At 36.7% G+C, this 17,614-nt stretch overlaps 1 protein-coding gene across 8 annotated transcripts in view; it reads right to left on the bottom strand.

The window, feature by feature from the left end:
* Positions 1-10,692: 10,692 nt before the first annotated feature.
* TAF2 (TATA-box binding protein associated factor 2) overlaps positions 10,693-17,614 on the bottom strand; it is an 82,786-nt gene continuing 75,864 nt past the window's right edge. For 6 of the 8 annotated variants that reach the window (XM_059901688.1, XM_059901691.1, XM_059901694.1 and 3 more), the window contains one exon: positions 10,693-12,160. In XM_059901688.1, coding sequence (XP_059757671.1) covers positions 11,868-12,160 — 293 coding nt within the window. In that variant the 3' untranslated portion in view covers positions 10,693-11,867. The remainder of the gene's footprint in view (positions 12,161-17,614) is intronic. The other 2 variants (XM_059901689.1, XM_059901693.1) reach the window with 1 other exon arrangement.

Here is a 17,614-nt window from a genome sequence, read left to right as displayed (position 1 = left end):
AATTCATTTTCTACTTACAATATTTTCAACTTAATGATGGGTTTATTGGGACATAGCCCATAATAAATCGAGGAAGATCTATCTATATCTCAATAGTTGAAGCTGAGACTCCAGGTTCAAGTTCCTATTACTGCTACTTATGTATTTATTTTAACTCTACTACTAGAACCTAGCCACCTTGAAGGCAGGGGCTTTATATTCTCCATGGAATCTCTCACTCAGCAGGCATTCAATGATACCTACTGACTTGGTGTGAGCTTGATGACTGTGGAGTCTGTAAAAGTTCTAAAAACGAATCATAGCAGTTGATGAGCATCATTGGGAGCTGGTCTTGGGAAAAAGCTGAGTCTCTCCAAAAAGACAAGAAAAAATAGTTTACAGTCAATTGAAAACTTTCATGTTCACGTATCTAACTACAAAATGTCTTAGGCATATGCTCCTAGTATATGCAGATAGTCTGAAGTGGAAATATAAGTCCTTTTCAGAAAGTTCAAATAAAACCGATCAAGGCTGCTTATATTTAAAAATGGAAATAAGGACTTTACAACCTAGATTTCTTACCCAATGTGTAAATTTCCCTATGTATTTACTGTAGAGTGGTAACTGAATAATCACAGGATTTTGGAAACTTTGAGCCAATCTTATCCAGTCTTCTCATTTTTCAAGAAAACTGGCCCCAGTGAGGTTGGGTGATATATTTGAGGGCACAACACTAGATATTCCAGTTGGGACATAAAATCCAGGTTTCCTGTTTTCCAGAACCATGATCTCTCCACAATATTATTCACTCTCTGGCTGATGAAATCACCTTCTGCTTTCATAGTCAATTCAATACAATCTGAGCCCATGTGAAGTTCCAATGGTGACTTGCAGTGATACTAGACGGTTAAGGGAGAATAAGCATCATAAACAGGATAGTGACATGACCTACACCCTCAGTGACTCATAATCAAACGAGAAGGACTTCACATAGCCAAGGAACATGTTTTGGGGGTAAAAGTTTATCTTGAGAAATTAAAAATTTTTTTCGAACTTTTTGACCCATCCCATTTGCTGAGTCCTTTCCTCTCTCTCTACTATATGCATAATAACTAACATGGGCATGTTACATAGAACATCTGCTATAGGCAACTAGCTGAAAAAACAAAGCCCTCCAGAGCCTACTCCTCAATGTTTGAAAGTAAGAAAATGAAATAATATATTTTATGCAATTCTCCTTTGTACCAAACCCTGCACATCAGCCTATACACTGGCATACAAACTTGCAGCTATCATGCCAATCAAAATAAGAAAGTCACTTAAGTGAATGCCCATCAGTGTTACTCTAATCAATGTTCCAAACAAATGCCATCATAGTGAAGTACTGAAGGACACACTAGCACCTAATAAACTATGCAAGCACTATATGAGTTAAACACACGATGAGAAAGGTGGGAGTGGAAAGACTAGTTCTGAGAGGTGTGATCTTTGAGGCCAGGACTGTCTATCTTATTGACAATATGATCACAGTGTAGTGGGCATGCAAAAATACTCGTATGCACGAGTGAAAGGAAGGAAGGAAGGACGGATGGAAGGGAGGGAGAGAGGAAGGTTGGTTGATTAGAACATGAAAAACCTGTGTGTCAGAGGAGGTATTTTAGTGGTGTCTCAATACAAGGTACAACTTCCTTAGTCAGGAAAGCGTTGTATAGGAAAGGGGAAGGTATTCCAGGCAGAGGTGTCTCTTGCTCATTTACAGCCATGCAAGCTGTACACTGCACTACCCTCAAGAGGGCTGTTCACATGGACCCCAGCAACCCTAAGTATGAGAAAGAATGGAAAGTTTACTGCCGAGTGCTGTTTGTCACCTACATAGATTTATAGTTCATCAGTTACAATTACTCTGGCTGACTAAATTCTTCTTCAGGAAGACAATTGGGGTAGAGGTAGTGGTAGAAATAGGAGACAGTTTTAGAAATGACAGATCTGGGTTAAAATCTTCATGCTTCTTATTGAGCTGTGTAAACTCAGGGCAAGTTCATTGAGGGCAAAATGTGTCTATCTTGTTCATGAATTTATCTCAGTGCCTAGTACATAGAACGTACTTAACAAATATTGGATGATAAATTTTAATCACATATTATGCATTTAATAACGGTTTCCTCATCCATCTGTAAAATGAGAATACTGCCGCTCATGTCACATGTTACAATGAGTATGAAACAAGAAGACGCACGAAAGGTATGTAGCACAGTGCCAGGCTCGTGGTAGATGCTTAATGAGTAAGAGCTATTGTTAGAAATTATAAGGCTTTGTTTTGTTTTGTTTTTTATGAATGGAAATTTTTATTCAATTTTAACTAGAGGTTTTTAGTAACATTCTCTCCCTTAAGCTGAGAGACAGTAATGAGAGTCTGGAGAAAATACCGATAGCCAGACAGTCCGCACCCCGAGCAGTACCCACTCCAGGGGAGGCATCTGAAGATAGGTAAGAAAGTTCTGACTGTTGCAATGACTGGGCCTGTTATCGGGCTGGGACCAGAGTGTTAAATGTCCAGTAACACGTGGGACAGTCCTTCACAACATACCCCAGCTGCCTAATCGTGCTCCCATTGAGAAGCACAGCATATTCTCAAGAGGTAATGAAGTCTACTAGTTTCATGTCACCTTTCACTTTAAAACACTACACAGACAACTGTTTGAAAAGTATTGGCAAAGCTCAACTACTGAGCCCGCATGCTGCAACTACTGAAGCCCACACACCGAGAGCCCGTGCGCCTCAACAAGAGAAGCCACCGCAGTGAGAAGCCCGCGCACCGCAACGAAGAGTAGCCCCCGCTCGTCGCAACTAGAGAAAGCCTGCGGGCAGCAACGAAGACCCAACACAGCCAAAAAAAAAAAAAAAAAAAAAAAGTATTGGCAGGGCTTCTCTGGTGGCGCAGTGGTTGAGAATCTGCCTGCCAATGCAGGGGACACGGGTTCGAGCCCTGGTCTCAGAAGATCCCACGTGTCGCGAAGCAACTAGGCCCGTGAGCCACAACTACTGAGCCTGCGCGTCTGGAGCCTGTGCTCCGCAACAAGAGAGGCCGCGATAGTGAGAGGCCCGCGCACCGCAATGAAGAGTGGCCCCCACTTGCCGCAACTAGAGAAAGCCCTCGCACAGAAACGAAGACCCAACAGAGCCATAAATAAATAAATAAATAAATAAATAAATAAATAAATAAAAAAGTATTGGCCAAGGAATTACATTTATCCCAATTTTATTGTCTCATACACATTAAAAAAACAAATATCAGGCCCTATCAATTATGAAATAAATTCAATTAAAATGTCATTTTTTTTATGATTGCATGGAGGAAATTCTAGTGAAATGGTAAATAAACAGAAAATGTGACACTAAGTTTATTAAAAAGAAAGAAACAAGACTCAGACATAGAGAACAAATTAGTAGTTATCAGCAGATAGAGGGAAGAGGGGAGAGGCAACATAGAGGTAGGGGATTAAGAGGTACAAACTATTATGTATAAAAGTTACAAGGATATATTGTACAACACAGGGAAAATAAGCAATATTCTATAATAACTATAAATGGAGTATAACCTTTAAAAATTGTGAATCACTATACTGTACACCTGTAACATATAATATTGTACATTAACTACACTTCAATTAAAAAGAAGTTCAAAAAAAATTATCCACCAAAAAAAAAAAAAGAGTGGCACTAAAAGAGGAAAATGTGTTTGCAAGAAATGTTAAGAAGAAAGGATTTTTATCTTGCCAAAGAAGCAACCACAATTTTTCTTAAAAGAATCAAAGAAAGCAACTTTGAAGAACTCTTATTTTTATCCTTTTATTTATTGTCTCCTTCTGGCCCTGTATCCCACATAGTAAACATCTGTGTCCTGTTAAGATTTCAGTTCCCCTGCTGAGCAAGTCCTGCTGGTCTCAAGCCCTAAGGTTTGCTTATTCTTTTGCAAAGCGGAGGCCAGAGGAACAATGATTTAAAAAGCAAGGCACTGAAGAAGAAGGATAAACAGGTCAAAAGTGTAAGGTCAAAGATCTACAGTAGGGACCTTACAAGTAGGGTGCCTATGTACTCCAAGAAGCATGCAAGAGATCTAAGACTATTTAGAACATCTGCTTATATAGATCTATCTACATACAAATGACATTGAGATTCTCACTTGAATCCTATGTCAGACAATATGTGAGGTATTTCACAGCAGCAAGGGGTTGGGGACAGTGGTATCCTCACTCATTCCTGTATTTTGACATATTGCAGTTTATATGTGCCCAGTTAAATGGACTTCTGGGTTATATCCTCTGGGTTTAACTAAACCAAACACAACAAAGTAGACAACTGTCTTTCAAAGATTCCTACCAAAAAAAAAAAAAACCACACTGGATTGAAGACAATACCAATCATATAAGCACAGACAAACAACTGAAAAAGAGCTACGCCCATGCTTGTTTCATAGCATGAGCTCTTCCAAAGCCACGTTGCAAGATAAAAACATGGTGACCGATCGTGTAAGTCAGTGCTGTCCAATACAACTTACTGCGATGATGGAAATTCTCTCGACAGGCGCTGTCCAACATGGTAGTCACTAACATACGATTATTGAACAGTTGAAATGCAGCTAGTGCAACTGAGGAGCTACATTTTTATTTTTCAGATATAATTTAAATTTAAATAGCCACATGTGGCTAGTGGCTACTACATAGACAGTGCTAGTGTAAGAGATAACAACTCTTAGGTTTGAGTCCAAATGCTTTCCCTTACAAGGTGTGACCTTTGGCTTAACGTTTCTATGCCTCAATTTCTTTATCATAATCATAACGCCTATCTCATATGGTTGTTGTTAAGATTAGTTAATGCATAAAAAGTACTTAGACTAGTGCATAGTACATAGAAACTTTTTTATTATCCCTAATCAAATCAGAGAAGAAAAAAATAAATTATTAATTTGAAAGATGGAGGGACAAATACTTGTTACTAATGAAACTTGAACAAAGTTTATACTGGGCTTTGAGATATTAAGTAGTTAGTACAAGGCTATCACAAATTGCAGGACATATACAAAAAATTTATTTCATCTTTATCTGATGCTTTCTTGTATACTTTTTATGATGAACGCGGTAGATATTAATACAGCTATATAAACTATATAATTACTTTAAATGTGAATGATATGAATACACTATTGAAAAGACAAAGCTTGTCAGCATGGATTAAAAAAAAAAAACACCACCCAGACTGAACTGTTATGTATTACTACATACTTATAAACAAATGTACGTACATCTGATATATGCACTTAATTTCTTTTTAAACTAATGGAGTGAATAACAAAAATATTTGGAGATCACTGGGCTAAACCAGAGGAAATACATTTATTTTAGCAAAAAAATAAATAAATGTGGCATGTATAGGCATTCAATTATTGTGCTTAAGTGACATAGATAATTATTAAGGTAAAAAATAAAAAAATATAAGAATGAAATAATGCCATTTGCAGCAACATGGATGGACCTAGAGATTATCATACTAAGTGAAGTGAGCCAGACAGAGAAAGACAAATATCATATCGTTATGTGGAAAAAAAAAAAAAAAAAAAAGACACAAATGAACTTATTGCCAGAAAGAGACTCACAGACACAGAAAACAAACTTATGGTTACCAAAGAGGAAAGGGGGGTGGGAAATAAATTAGAAGGCTGGGATTAACATATACACACTTCTATGTATAAAATAGGTAACCAACAAGGACCTACTATAGAGCACAGGGACCTATACTCAATATTTTGTAACAACCTATAAGGGAAAAGAATCTGAAAAAATATATATGTATAACTGAATTGCTGTGCTGTGTACACCTGAAATTTACACAATATTGTAAATCAACTATACTTCAATAAAAAATAAAATAAAAAATATAGACCCCTGTTTGCCAAGAAACTTCAAAAGTCACAATACTCCACCAGTGTGATAAACAGAGAAGGATCTCAATAATTAGGTTTTGTTTTATTAAACAGTAAGGATATTTTAAAGTAAAGCCTGATTATTCAATGACAATAAATTTTCTAGAATAATTGGTTGAGAAAACCCTATTTTGGTGATAAAATAGTCAACAGAGTATAAATACCAGGGTAACATTGAAAATCATACCTATGGAATAGAATTTTCCAAAATTCTAACAGGAAAAAGGTCCACAGTCCAGTAAGTTTGAGAAAATGTGTTAAACATGTTTCTTTACTACAAGAATTCTTGGAACTGAGACTCAGAACCAGAAAGTCCTCATTTTCTTACAGCATCTTAATTGGAAACTTTAAAATTCTTTTTTTTTTTTTTTTTAAAGCTAGCTCCTCAGCCTTTTCTTCTCTTCTTTAGAAGAAATTATTTTTTTAATATTTCTCCTCATAAGTTTCACAATTTTGAAACTTTGGGTCTTTATCCTTTGACCTCTCTTCAAATATTCCTCCATTAAGTACATACATTTTCTTCTAAAACCATGAGGTGAGGAAAATGAATTTTTATATCTCTTCGTGAAGTAAATAATTAAGGTTACAGAAATGATCAAAATACACTCATAGCTTAGGATTACAATTGCATTAGTAAATTTCCCCTCTTAAGCAAGTATTCCTATCTATCCTTCACCCGGTTACCCCTACTGTTAGCATCCTACATTACCACCAAACATTGGTCAAAGCTAAGAAATCATCCTTGGTACATTAACAAAACTCCAGAAAGTATTTAGATTTCACTAGCTTTTTCACTAATGTCCTTTTGCTGTTGCAGGATCCAATCCAGGAAAACCCATTATACTGTTGTCATACCTCCTTAGTCTTCTCTGATCTGTGACAGTCTCTCACATAACTGTTTTTCACAACTTCAATCGTTTTGAGGAATAATAATCAGGTATTTTGTAGTGTGGCCCTCAGTTTGGGTTTGATTTTTTTCCTCACGATCAGACTGGGTAGACTAGGATTGTGGGCTTTTATACCCACAGAGAAGTGTACCTACAGAGGTACCCTTCTCATCACATCAGAACATGATGTGGACATGACTTATCACTGGTGATGTTTACCATGATCACTTGGTTAAGGCAGTGTCTGCCACCTTTCTTTGCTGTAAAGCTACTATTGTCCCCATTCCATACTCCATTCTTTAGAAGTGAGTCAGTAAGTCCAGTCCAGTCCTCAAGCGCTGGGGTGCTAGAGGTCAAGAACTTTTAAAGACATTTCTGCTTGGGCTGGAGCACATTTGACATGAAAAGTTGCATTTATTTATAGTAAGTTGGAAACAGAAGAAATGAGTCAGGAGAAGAGGATGGGAAAACTAAGAAGCTTTCCAGCTATTTACCAGACAAGGATTTCAAAGATTTTGATCAAAATGTCTTTTTAAGGAGTTTACAAGGCTTGTGTAGTAAAGTAGCTTTTCCATTCTCTCCTTAAGAATCATCCAAAAGAAATAAGAACATGAAACAAAAATTGCAAACTTTGACTTCTAAGAAATTAGAAACGCAAACCCACAACACATGAGGAAGGGCTATCAAATGCAGAGTGAAGATGTTGAGGAAAGATGCCCATCCCTGCAGCTCTCAGGCAAACTTAGCAAGAAAAAGAAGTCAGACAAAAGAAGAAATCGGAAAATTAAATGCACAAACATTAGAAAAGAGGTAATAAAATTACCCATCATTTATAGATGTGATTATTTTCAAGTAAAACCCAAGAAACGCATTTAAAATATTGAGAATTTAGTAACGTGGCTGTGATGGTTAATTTTACCTGTCAACTTGACTAGGTCAAGAGATGTGCGAATAGCTGGTTAAACGTCATTTCTGGTTGTGTCTGGAGGGTGTTTCAGGAAGAGATTAGCATTGGCATTGCTGGACTAAGTAAAGCAGAAGGCCCTTCCCAACGTGGGTGGGCAATCGTCCAGTCGCTGAGGGCCTGAACAGGTGAAAAGGTGGAGGAAGGTTAAGTCCCCTCTCTGCCTGACTGTGTGAAGGCTGGGACACTGATCTTCCTCTGCCCTCACAGTCTTGGTTCTTAGGCCTTCAGACTGGACCGGACTCTACGCTGTGGACTCTGTTGCTCTCAGGCCTTTGCACTACACCACTAGCTTTCCTGGGTCTCTAGCTTGCAGGTGACAGATTGTAGAACTTCTCAGCTTCCATAATCATCTGAGTCAATACTTTTTAACAAATATATATTATGTTTCTCTGGAATTGATGAATACAGTAACAAAAGCACAAAATTAGCATAAAGGACTAGATAACCTTATAATGAAAAGACATCATTTATAGAATACTAAATGAAAAAAAAATAAGCTACTTTATAAAACTAAAAAGAAATATTATATTAATAGATAGTTATACTGACATCCCTAATAAGAATAATCAACACCAAGATATCAATTCTAAGTTAACTCCTGACTTAACACACAGCCAATATCAACCTACAGATACAATTTCAGGGAAAGGCTAGAAAGACTGATTCTAATATTAATATAGAAAGATAAATCCACAAAAAAAGGCAAAATAACAGGAGTGGAAAATCAATTAGTGGAAGCCAGGGGTTGGGTGTTGGGGGAGTTGACTACGAAAGAGCAACATGAGGGAGTTTTGGAGTGATGGACTGTGCTTGCTGGATACACAAGTTCAAGAATTTGTCAGACTCCAGAGAAATGTACATCACAAGGAATAAGTTCTACTGTATATAAATAAGTCTGCCAGAAAAAGAATATAATCCACAAGAATAGCCAAAAAGTTCTGTAAGAGAAAAATAATGAGGAGAAACTAGCTCTACCATATCAAAACATATCATAGTGCTACAATAATCTAAACAGTGTGGTACTGGCAGATGAGTAGGCAGATCCATGAAACCGACTATGAAGTCCAGAAATGAACCCAAATATATAAGGGAATTTAGTATATAACACTTGCAGTCAAGAGAGAAAAGATGGAGTTTTAAACACACTGGGTAGCATCTTGGAAGGAAAAAAAACCGTTGGATCCTTACCTCCTACCTTCTATCAAAATAAATTCCAGATGGATTCTAGTTAGATAAAGGATATAAATCTGAAACATAAAACTTTAAAACCAATAGAAAAAAAAGGGAGAATTATTTTATAATCATGGAATAAGAAAAACCTTTGTTGGTTATGACACAAAATGTGGTAGCCAGAAATGACTATTAAAAAACGACATGAAACTATATAAAAATAAAAAATTTCTGCAAGTATCATTTGTTAAAAAAATGCATACAGGGCTTCCCTGGTGGCGCAGTGGTTGAGAATCTGCCTGCCAATGCAGGGGATGTGGGTTCGAGCCCTGGTCTGGGAAGATCCCACATGCCGTGGAGCAACTAGGTCCGAGAGCCACAACTACTGAGCCTGCGCGTCTGGAGCCTGTGCTCCGCAACAAGAGAGGCCGCGACAGTGAGAGGCCCACGCACTGCGATGAAGAGTGGCCCCCACTTGCCACAACTAGAGAAAGCCCTCGCACAGAAACGAAGACCCAACACAGCCAAAAATAAATAAATTAATTAATTTAAAAAACAAATGCAACTGCGGGGAAAAAAAAAGAAACAGCGTCATTGTTCTTTAAAAAAAAAAAAATGCGGGGCTTCCCTGGTGGCGCAGTGGTTGGGAGTCTGCCTGCTAATGCGGGGGACACGGGTTCGAGCCCTGGTCTGGGAAGATACCACATGCCGCGGAGCGACTGGGCCCGTGAGCCACAACTGCTGAGCCTGCGCGTCTGGAGCCTGTGCTCCGCTACAGGAGAGGCCGCGACGGTGACAGGCCCGTGCACCGCGATGGAGAGTGGCCCCTGCTCGCCACAACTGGAGAAGGCCCTTGCAGAGAAACGAAGACCCAACACAGCCAAAAATAAAATATAAATAAATACATAAATTTATAAAAAAAAATGCATACACTGTATAGATATATGTATAGACTAGATCTACACATGTAATACTGGCAACAGTGACTACCTCTCGGGGAGGAGACTGAGGAAACTAACATTAGAGCTTGTATTACTTATGTGTAGTTACCTACAAAAATATGAATATTTTTCGTTTACTTCTATGCACCAACTTAAATAACTGAAAGCTCCCCATAAAAAAATGTTCCTCGTAAGAAACATCCAATATGAATATCCAATTTAGAAATACCATGCATAACATACAGTTCCTAGTACAATGCTTGATATACAAGAGGTGCTTAAATTATGTAGGTAGCTATTATTCATCACTGTCTTCAGACAATACATAATTATCTTGAAATTTATCCTTACTATTTTCAAAGTTGAGAATTCTATAGATGGTATTACTAAACACTGTAATAAAAAATATTTCTTTTTCCAGAAATAATTTCAGTTGGCCAACACTCAGTTAATGGGAATATTTAAATAACTGCCATTTAGGCTCTTCAACATCTGATCACACACCCTTTGCACTTACACTCTCGGCCAACTGCACTGCTTTACAATTCCTGACTGTGTCCTTGCTTTCCTCCATACTTTTGAAAATACTGTTTCTTCTGCTGAGAGAACTTTACCCCATCTGCCTACTGAAATCACTCTTCCTAACAGGGCCAGCTCAAATCCTGCTTATCCACAAAGCTCTCCTTCAAACTTTGTGAACAGGTGTATTACATACACACACAAAGAGAAAGGCAACAAAAGATGTAAGAAAATACAAAGGCAGAATGATCAATTTAAAAAGTTATTTATTAAACAAGTATATTCAAAAGTCCAACGTTACTGGATCCCTTTGAAACATCTATTCTGGGAAGAAGTATTTTGTCCAACTTTCTAATGATAAGGGAAATGATAAAAATAGAACAGGTATGAATAACATTTTAAAACAAACAAACAATAAAGCACATGGTAAATTTAGAAATAAAAATAAAAATACACAAACATACAAACTATTGAAGTATGAAACCAAACATTTCCTATGTTTTTAAATGCTTCTGGTATACTCACATGAGAGCCAAACTGTCTATGTCCAAGTTAATAAACAGTATATAAACACCTTTTTAAGGTACCATACTTAGAGAAATAATTTTAGAATATGTATTGGGCATATAAATTGCCCACATTTGGCAAACATATTCTACATATGAATGTATTCACTTATACTTAGTGAAAAAAGGAACTTAAAATTTAAACATCTTGATTTGAGAACTGTGGATTTGATAGTTCTGTTAAATTCCAACATCACAATCACCAAATGTGCTATCAAAAAAGTTATCCAAATTTCTTTTTAAAGCTGCTTCTGAAAATTTCAGTATTTTAGGGCAAAAGAAAACATCATGTATTCTTGCTTATGAATTCTGATGCTTAGTTTATATGGTTAACACGCAAAAAAATATGTAATAGAGAAGATTCCTATAGAAAAGCCTCTGTCTTTCAGTAGTTCCAAATGGTGTTACACAATATTTCACTGGAAATAGTGGTTTTACCACAGATTTGGCTGTAGCTTCTGTTTAAAACATAACTTTGCCCTATAACATCCATCAAAGGCTTTAAAACATAATTGACTTTGGCAGTACACATGGAGATCATGATGTGAATGGGGACTGCCAGTGGATATGAGGGCCTTATGAAAGGGTTTGCTCTGTGTGTGTGTGTGTGTGTGTGTGTGCGTGTGTGTGTGTGTATTTTAAGGAGGAAACAGGATGAAATGGTTTACTCAGAACTATAAAACACATTTTCCTAATTAGATTTCAATTGTATAAATAATGTAAATCAAATGTTTAGAACTTGAATCTCTATGGGAGGCAACTATTTTTTTTTTCCTTTTATCATTCTTTATAGCTGACAAAGCTTTAGTTACATATATTCTTCTGAACACTGAGGAAAAGGTCTCCTTTGTCCCCTTCTCAGTCTGAAAGAGAAGGAGAACGAATAGACCTGCCACTGGCGGGGCTGGAAAAAGTGAAAGGCTCCTTGTCCTTTTCTTTACTATCATGCTTATGCTTGTGCTTATGCTTATGTTTGTGCTTCTTCTTCTTTTTCTTGTGCTCGTGGTGATGGTGGTGATGGTGGTCGCTGTGTTTGGAGGACGTAGATTCTTTAGTAAATACTGAGAGTGGAGCTGCTGCAACTGGATGCATACTCATCTCCAAAGGTGATTGTTCTTTACCTTCAAGATTAAAAACACCCAAATGAATTCCTGTTAATAACAAGGAAAGTGAAACGAAAGTAAGAGGGAGTTGGTGACAGTATAGAAAAGACAATGGATTCCCAAGTGTTTATCACTTCCATGAAAAAAATTAGGAATGGGAGAAGTATCCAAGTAAGACATCCAATTAGTTACACAAAGGTAAGTTTTCAGCATTGTGACCAGGAAGTGAATATTTCAATCCCTTGTAGTCTATACAGATTATGACATATACCAGTGTTTTATCCAACCATCTTCTAAAAATTAATATTCAATATTTTAAAGTACTAGGAAGTGACAATGACTATAGATTAAGACTGACATTGGTCAATGAAAACATAGCTCCTTAACCACAGTTCTGCTCTATGGTATTCGGGTGGGGGGGGGAGATTAGCACTACAGGCATAGTTCGTTTCATTGCACTTTGCAGATACTGCGCGTTTTACAAATGAAGGTTTGTGGCAACCCTGCCTCGAGCAAGTCTATTGGAACCATTTTTCCACCTGCATTTGCTCACCTCTAGTCACTCTGTCACAATTTGGTAATTTTTGCAATATTTCAAAATATTTCCACCAGCAAAAAGATTATGACTTGCTGAAGGTTCAGATGATGGTTAGCATTTTTTAACTGAGGTATGTACATTTTTTTAGACGCAACGCTATTGCACACTTAGTAGACTACAGTACAGTATAAATATAACTTAGATGCAATGGCAAACCAAAAACTTCAGCATGTATTTTATCTCACCTAGAAATGGATCAAATGTCTTTGAAGGTTCTTTCCATTTCCAATGTTCTATCAGCCTAGGAATCCATAATAGTGAGTAGTCCTCAGACTCTAGTGTACAGGAATTTCTTGCTTCCTCCGTACCCCACAGTTCTTGGGCCACACCCAGAGAATTCTCTCTCTGCATTCCTCTAGGTTAATGGCACTGCTTTACATGCAGCCAACTAAGAAAAAAATTTAAGAATCATCTCAGGTGCCCTCCCTTCCAGATCTAGCTGCTTACCAAATCTTGTTTATTCTTACTTACAGGAATCTCTTTAATCTGCCTCTCCATCCCGCCTGCAACTGTACTAATTCAGACCACCTCGTCTCATTTGGATCACAGTACTAGTCTCCTATTAACTAGTTTCTTTGCCTGAAGTGTCTTAACACTTGAATCCACACTTTACATAGCTGCACAGCAGTGGTTCTCAACCAGGGGCAACGTTTTCCCCAGGGGTTGTTTGACAATGTCTGGAGACGTTTTTGTTGTCACGATTAGGGTGGGATCGGGGGAGGAAGTGTTAGCCTGACTGTGGGTAGAGGCTAGGGATGCTGCCATTCAACACACAGGACAGTCCCCTAGAGCAAAGAATTCTCATGGCCAAAAATGTCAACAGTGTTGAAGTTCAGAGGCCCTGCTGCATAGTTTTCTTCCTAAAAACAAAGCTGATCATGACTATTTGTTTAAAAACTCAGGTAGTTCTACTGGCAGAACATAATCCTTAGACTTCAGTGCAGCAATTTCTGAAAAAATACGTATTTTTTATTCAGAGTAGTCAAAAAAACAAGCTTTTCACTAAAATGGACTTTAATGCAGTTGTTTCTTTTCCTTTTTACAACGTAAATTCTCAGTGCTGATTTTGATCCAATCCGGCCCCAAGCCATGTTTTTACCAAAACAAGCATCACCATAGAAGTTTTCTAAAAATCACTTTCACCACTAATTTTAAGGACAGTTTACAATCTGTCTTGAATTTATCTTATCTTCCACTATTCCTTTCTATATATTCCAGACTAGCCCTTTCGTAACTCTGTGTATTTGTAAGTGCTGTTCCTATGCTTGGAATGCCCTTCCCTTATTTCTTGTCTGACTTGCACATTCATTTACAAACATCAGGAACTACATGGGAACTGGGAAAATAGGGATAAACTGGACAAATCTCAGTTCTCCTGGAGCTTACAAAGTAGCAAAGAAGAACGAAATTGAATAAGTACTCCTGATTAATAAAAAGACAAAACACAGAGTGAAACAGTAGCACAAGAGGAGACTTAAATTAGTGGGGCAGTGGGAATCAAAGACAAACTTCTCCAAGGAAGTTATGTTTAAACTGTAACCTAAAGGAGGAGAAAGGAAAAGAAAATAACATCTTAGGTTCTTATTAATTTAAAACAGCTTAAATGTCATTTTTGAGGGAAGTTTTCCCCAAACTGCCCAAAAAGAATTAGTTCCCACAACATAATACAGACGAGGAAATTAAGACACAGAGAAATTACGTGACTTGCCCAAGGTGGTACTAGCAAATCTGAGCTACGAAACCAAAGAGCCTGAACTCCAGAGTCTGTGCCCACAAGCACTCTGCTCGTCTGCACATGGCGTGGTGCACACTGTCGCACATCTTTTCATCCTGGGGTCTCTGTCATTAGACTCACAGCTCCTTAAGGACAGGGCATCGTCTTTGTATCCCAGCGTACTGCACAGCACCTAGCATCCTCATACCTCCACCTCCCCAAAACCTGCTAAATGAATGAATTAATACAACAGAATCATGCAACTGTTGTGTTTCTTTTTAAATAGGATGTCAGGTGACCTTAGTCAAACTAAATGCATTTTGAAGGTCACTGATTTTGAAGAGAGAGGAATAAAGTACAGAAACTATTATAGACCATTCATTAAACTGGTATGGACTACTGAACCTTCTTTGTGTCGGGCACTGTTCCAATATTTTAGAACAAGCGAATGTGTTAAAGTTCCTGTTCGCAAGAATTATTCACATTTTACTACCGCAAAATTACATTTTTTATATTCATGATTTTTTGGTAAAGCTAACACTAACAGTAATGTAAAAAAAAAAAAAAGAGAGAGAGAGATTATATATATAAGCTAGTTTGGGGACTCTGTATCTTTTGCAATAATTGGTGCCCAGATATTCTTCAGAAAAAGAAAACATTTGAGAGATATCTGATTTATAGTTAAGTTAAATATGCCACTATATAATTTTAATTTATATTTTAAATGAACTATAAAAATATATTCTCGATTCTATAAATATGGGAATATAGGTCCGTACCTAACAGAGTATAGCCAAGTAACAAGGAGAAGTAATAGAGCTTCATAAACAAATTCCTTTAACTCCTATCTCATTATTTAGTCAGTCTACATCAACAGACTTTGCAGCTTTCCAATTGGCTGTCTGCACTATTGGGAGTCTGAGGTCCTTTTCTGCACTGAGAGAAGTTTCATCATCTAATCCTAAACACCTACTTGGATTGCAGAAAAGCCAACGATTATACTAGAAACTGTACTTCCCAGTAGAGGCAACTGCCAAGTATACAACTGAGTGTACTCTTTTCCAAGGAATACTAATAGCCACTTCAAAAGTAAATTCAATCTCTTGTCTAGTGGTCTTACACTTTGCATTCAAGATATACTCATTAGAATTCTTGCATTTCTCTTGATTTGTATGAAGTCTATTAAGAAGACAATGGATTAGCTAGATCCAAGGATAAAGGTGTTAGAAACCAGGACTCCTAGGACAAATGGCTGATTCCAGGTCTGGCTAGAATATTTACAAGATGAGCCTGAAACATCTGGTATAATAGTAGAAAGGAAGTCTAAAGCCTTCTCAAGAACTCAAGAGTCAAGAGGTTCTCACCAACCAAAGTTGGGAAAATCTGAATATTGCTAAAGACAATAACTGTGATGGACTAGAACTGATTGAGCACCATTGGAGGATGCTAGCCAACTTATTATTTTGAAAATTATTAAATACATAGAGAGAATCAAGTCTTTATCTTTCTCTTGCTATATGATCTATACCAATGGCTAACAGCAGGTGAGGGGGAAGTTAGCTTTATAGAAATAATCAGCTTATAAATAAAAACAGAAAGATGAGTTAGAATATCACCATCTTGTAACCCTTAATGAATTAATGGATCCAGGCCTTGAACACCTTAGTGGCTAACCTCATGAAAGAGTCAACCAGACATTGTATGCTTCTAGATGGAAGAACACACTACCATCTATAAACCTGAATCCAATTAAGTTTCTAGATATAATTACAAATTTAAAGGAAATACACAGGACTCTAACATGTTAATTACACCACAGGTATACAATTAGCAAAATACAGACTTGAAAACTACAGATCAAAACCCTGGAGTTTATAACATTGTAAAGGGGAAAAAAGAATGGACTGGAAACTTAATTTTAAAAGATGTAAAGGATATTATCAGCCAACTGCAATGTGTAGGCCCTATGTGGACAGTGATTCAAACAAATAAATAAATTGTTAAAAATTAAAATAAAAATAATGGCATTTATGATTCAACTGAAATGTAAACAGTGACTGTATATTTAATGATATGAAAAAAACGTTTATTTTTTAAAGTACAAGAATATTATTGTGGTTATGACTTTTTAAAGTCCTTATCTTTTAGAGATACACAAGAAATTACCTATGCATAAAATAATATGTGGGATTTGTTTCAAAATAATTCAGAAAGGTGGAAATGGGAAAGGGTATAGATAAAAAACAAGGCTGACCATGAGCTGACTGATCATTCCTGCATCTGAATAATGGATACATGCGGGTTCATTATACTAGTCTGACTACTTCACAGTTTTCTATAATAAAAGTGTTTTTTAAAAAGGAGAAGTTAATGCAAATTGGCACTATCCGTGAAAATGTTAAATGCTCATATTTTTTAAATTAGAAAGTTCATTTCTAGAAACATATCCCACAAACGTGCTCATGCATAAGTGCAAAGAAACATATACAAAAATATTCATTAGAATAGTGTTTGTAACAACAGAACATCTAATAAAACCTAATGTTACCCTATCATCACCACTAACCTTTAGCTCGTAAGTTTTCATTTATTATAGATAATATATATTTTTTATTTGTTTAATTTCTTTCCTGAATAATTTTTACCAGGTCTAATTCAAGGTGATTATAAAGTACAATTTCCCTCTCATGTGGACCTGTATAACAGTAAGATTTGGGACACATATGAGCTTACTTTCACACTAGCATAATGAGGTCATCTATAGAATCTCTATTGAGAAAAATGCATACATTACCATCCCCGTGACACAATGCATAATCCCACATATCATTTTAGGGGTTTACAAGATGCCTGGGAACTTGAGGCCCACCAAAGGTTAGGTGCTACTCATTTTAAAGCTAATGAAAGCCCTTTTATAATTAAATCACTTTGCTGTACACCTGAAACTAACACAACACTGTAAATCAACTAAACTCCAATGTAAAACAAAAATTAAAAAAAAATAAATAAATAAAACTAATGAAAGCACTTTTAGTGACCCAAAATATATGTCTCTATTGCAGATAGGAGATATATCAAGAAAAGGAGATAAAAGTAATTCACAATATTATGATTTGCCTATTTCATGTTATAGGGAAAGAACAAAACAGATGTTCAGTTTTGTTGTTCTAGCTAACATAAAATCTTTCCT

This window comes from Balaenoptera ricei, chromosome 17, assembly GCF_028023285.1.
Source record: "Balaenoptera ricei isolate mBalRic1 chromosome 17, mBalRic1.hap2, whole genome shotgun sequence".
In the NCBI taxonomy this organism is placed as follows: Eukaryota; Metazoa; Chordata; class Mammalia; order Artiodactyla; family Balaenopteridae; genus Balaenoptera; species Balaenoptera ricei.
Note: the sequence above shows the minus strand (reverse complement) of the source record. Positions and strands in the feature narration are given on the sequence as shown.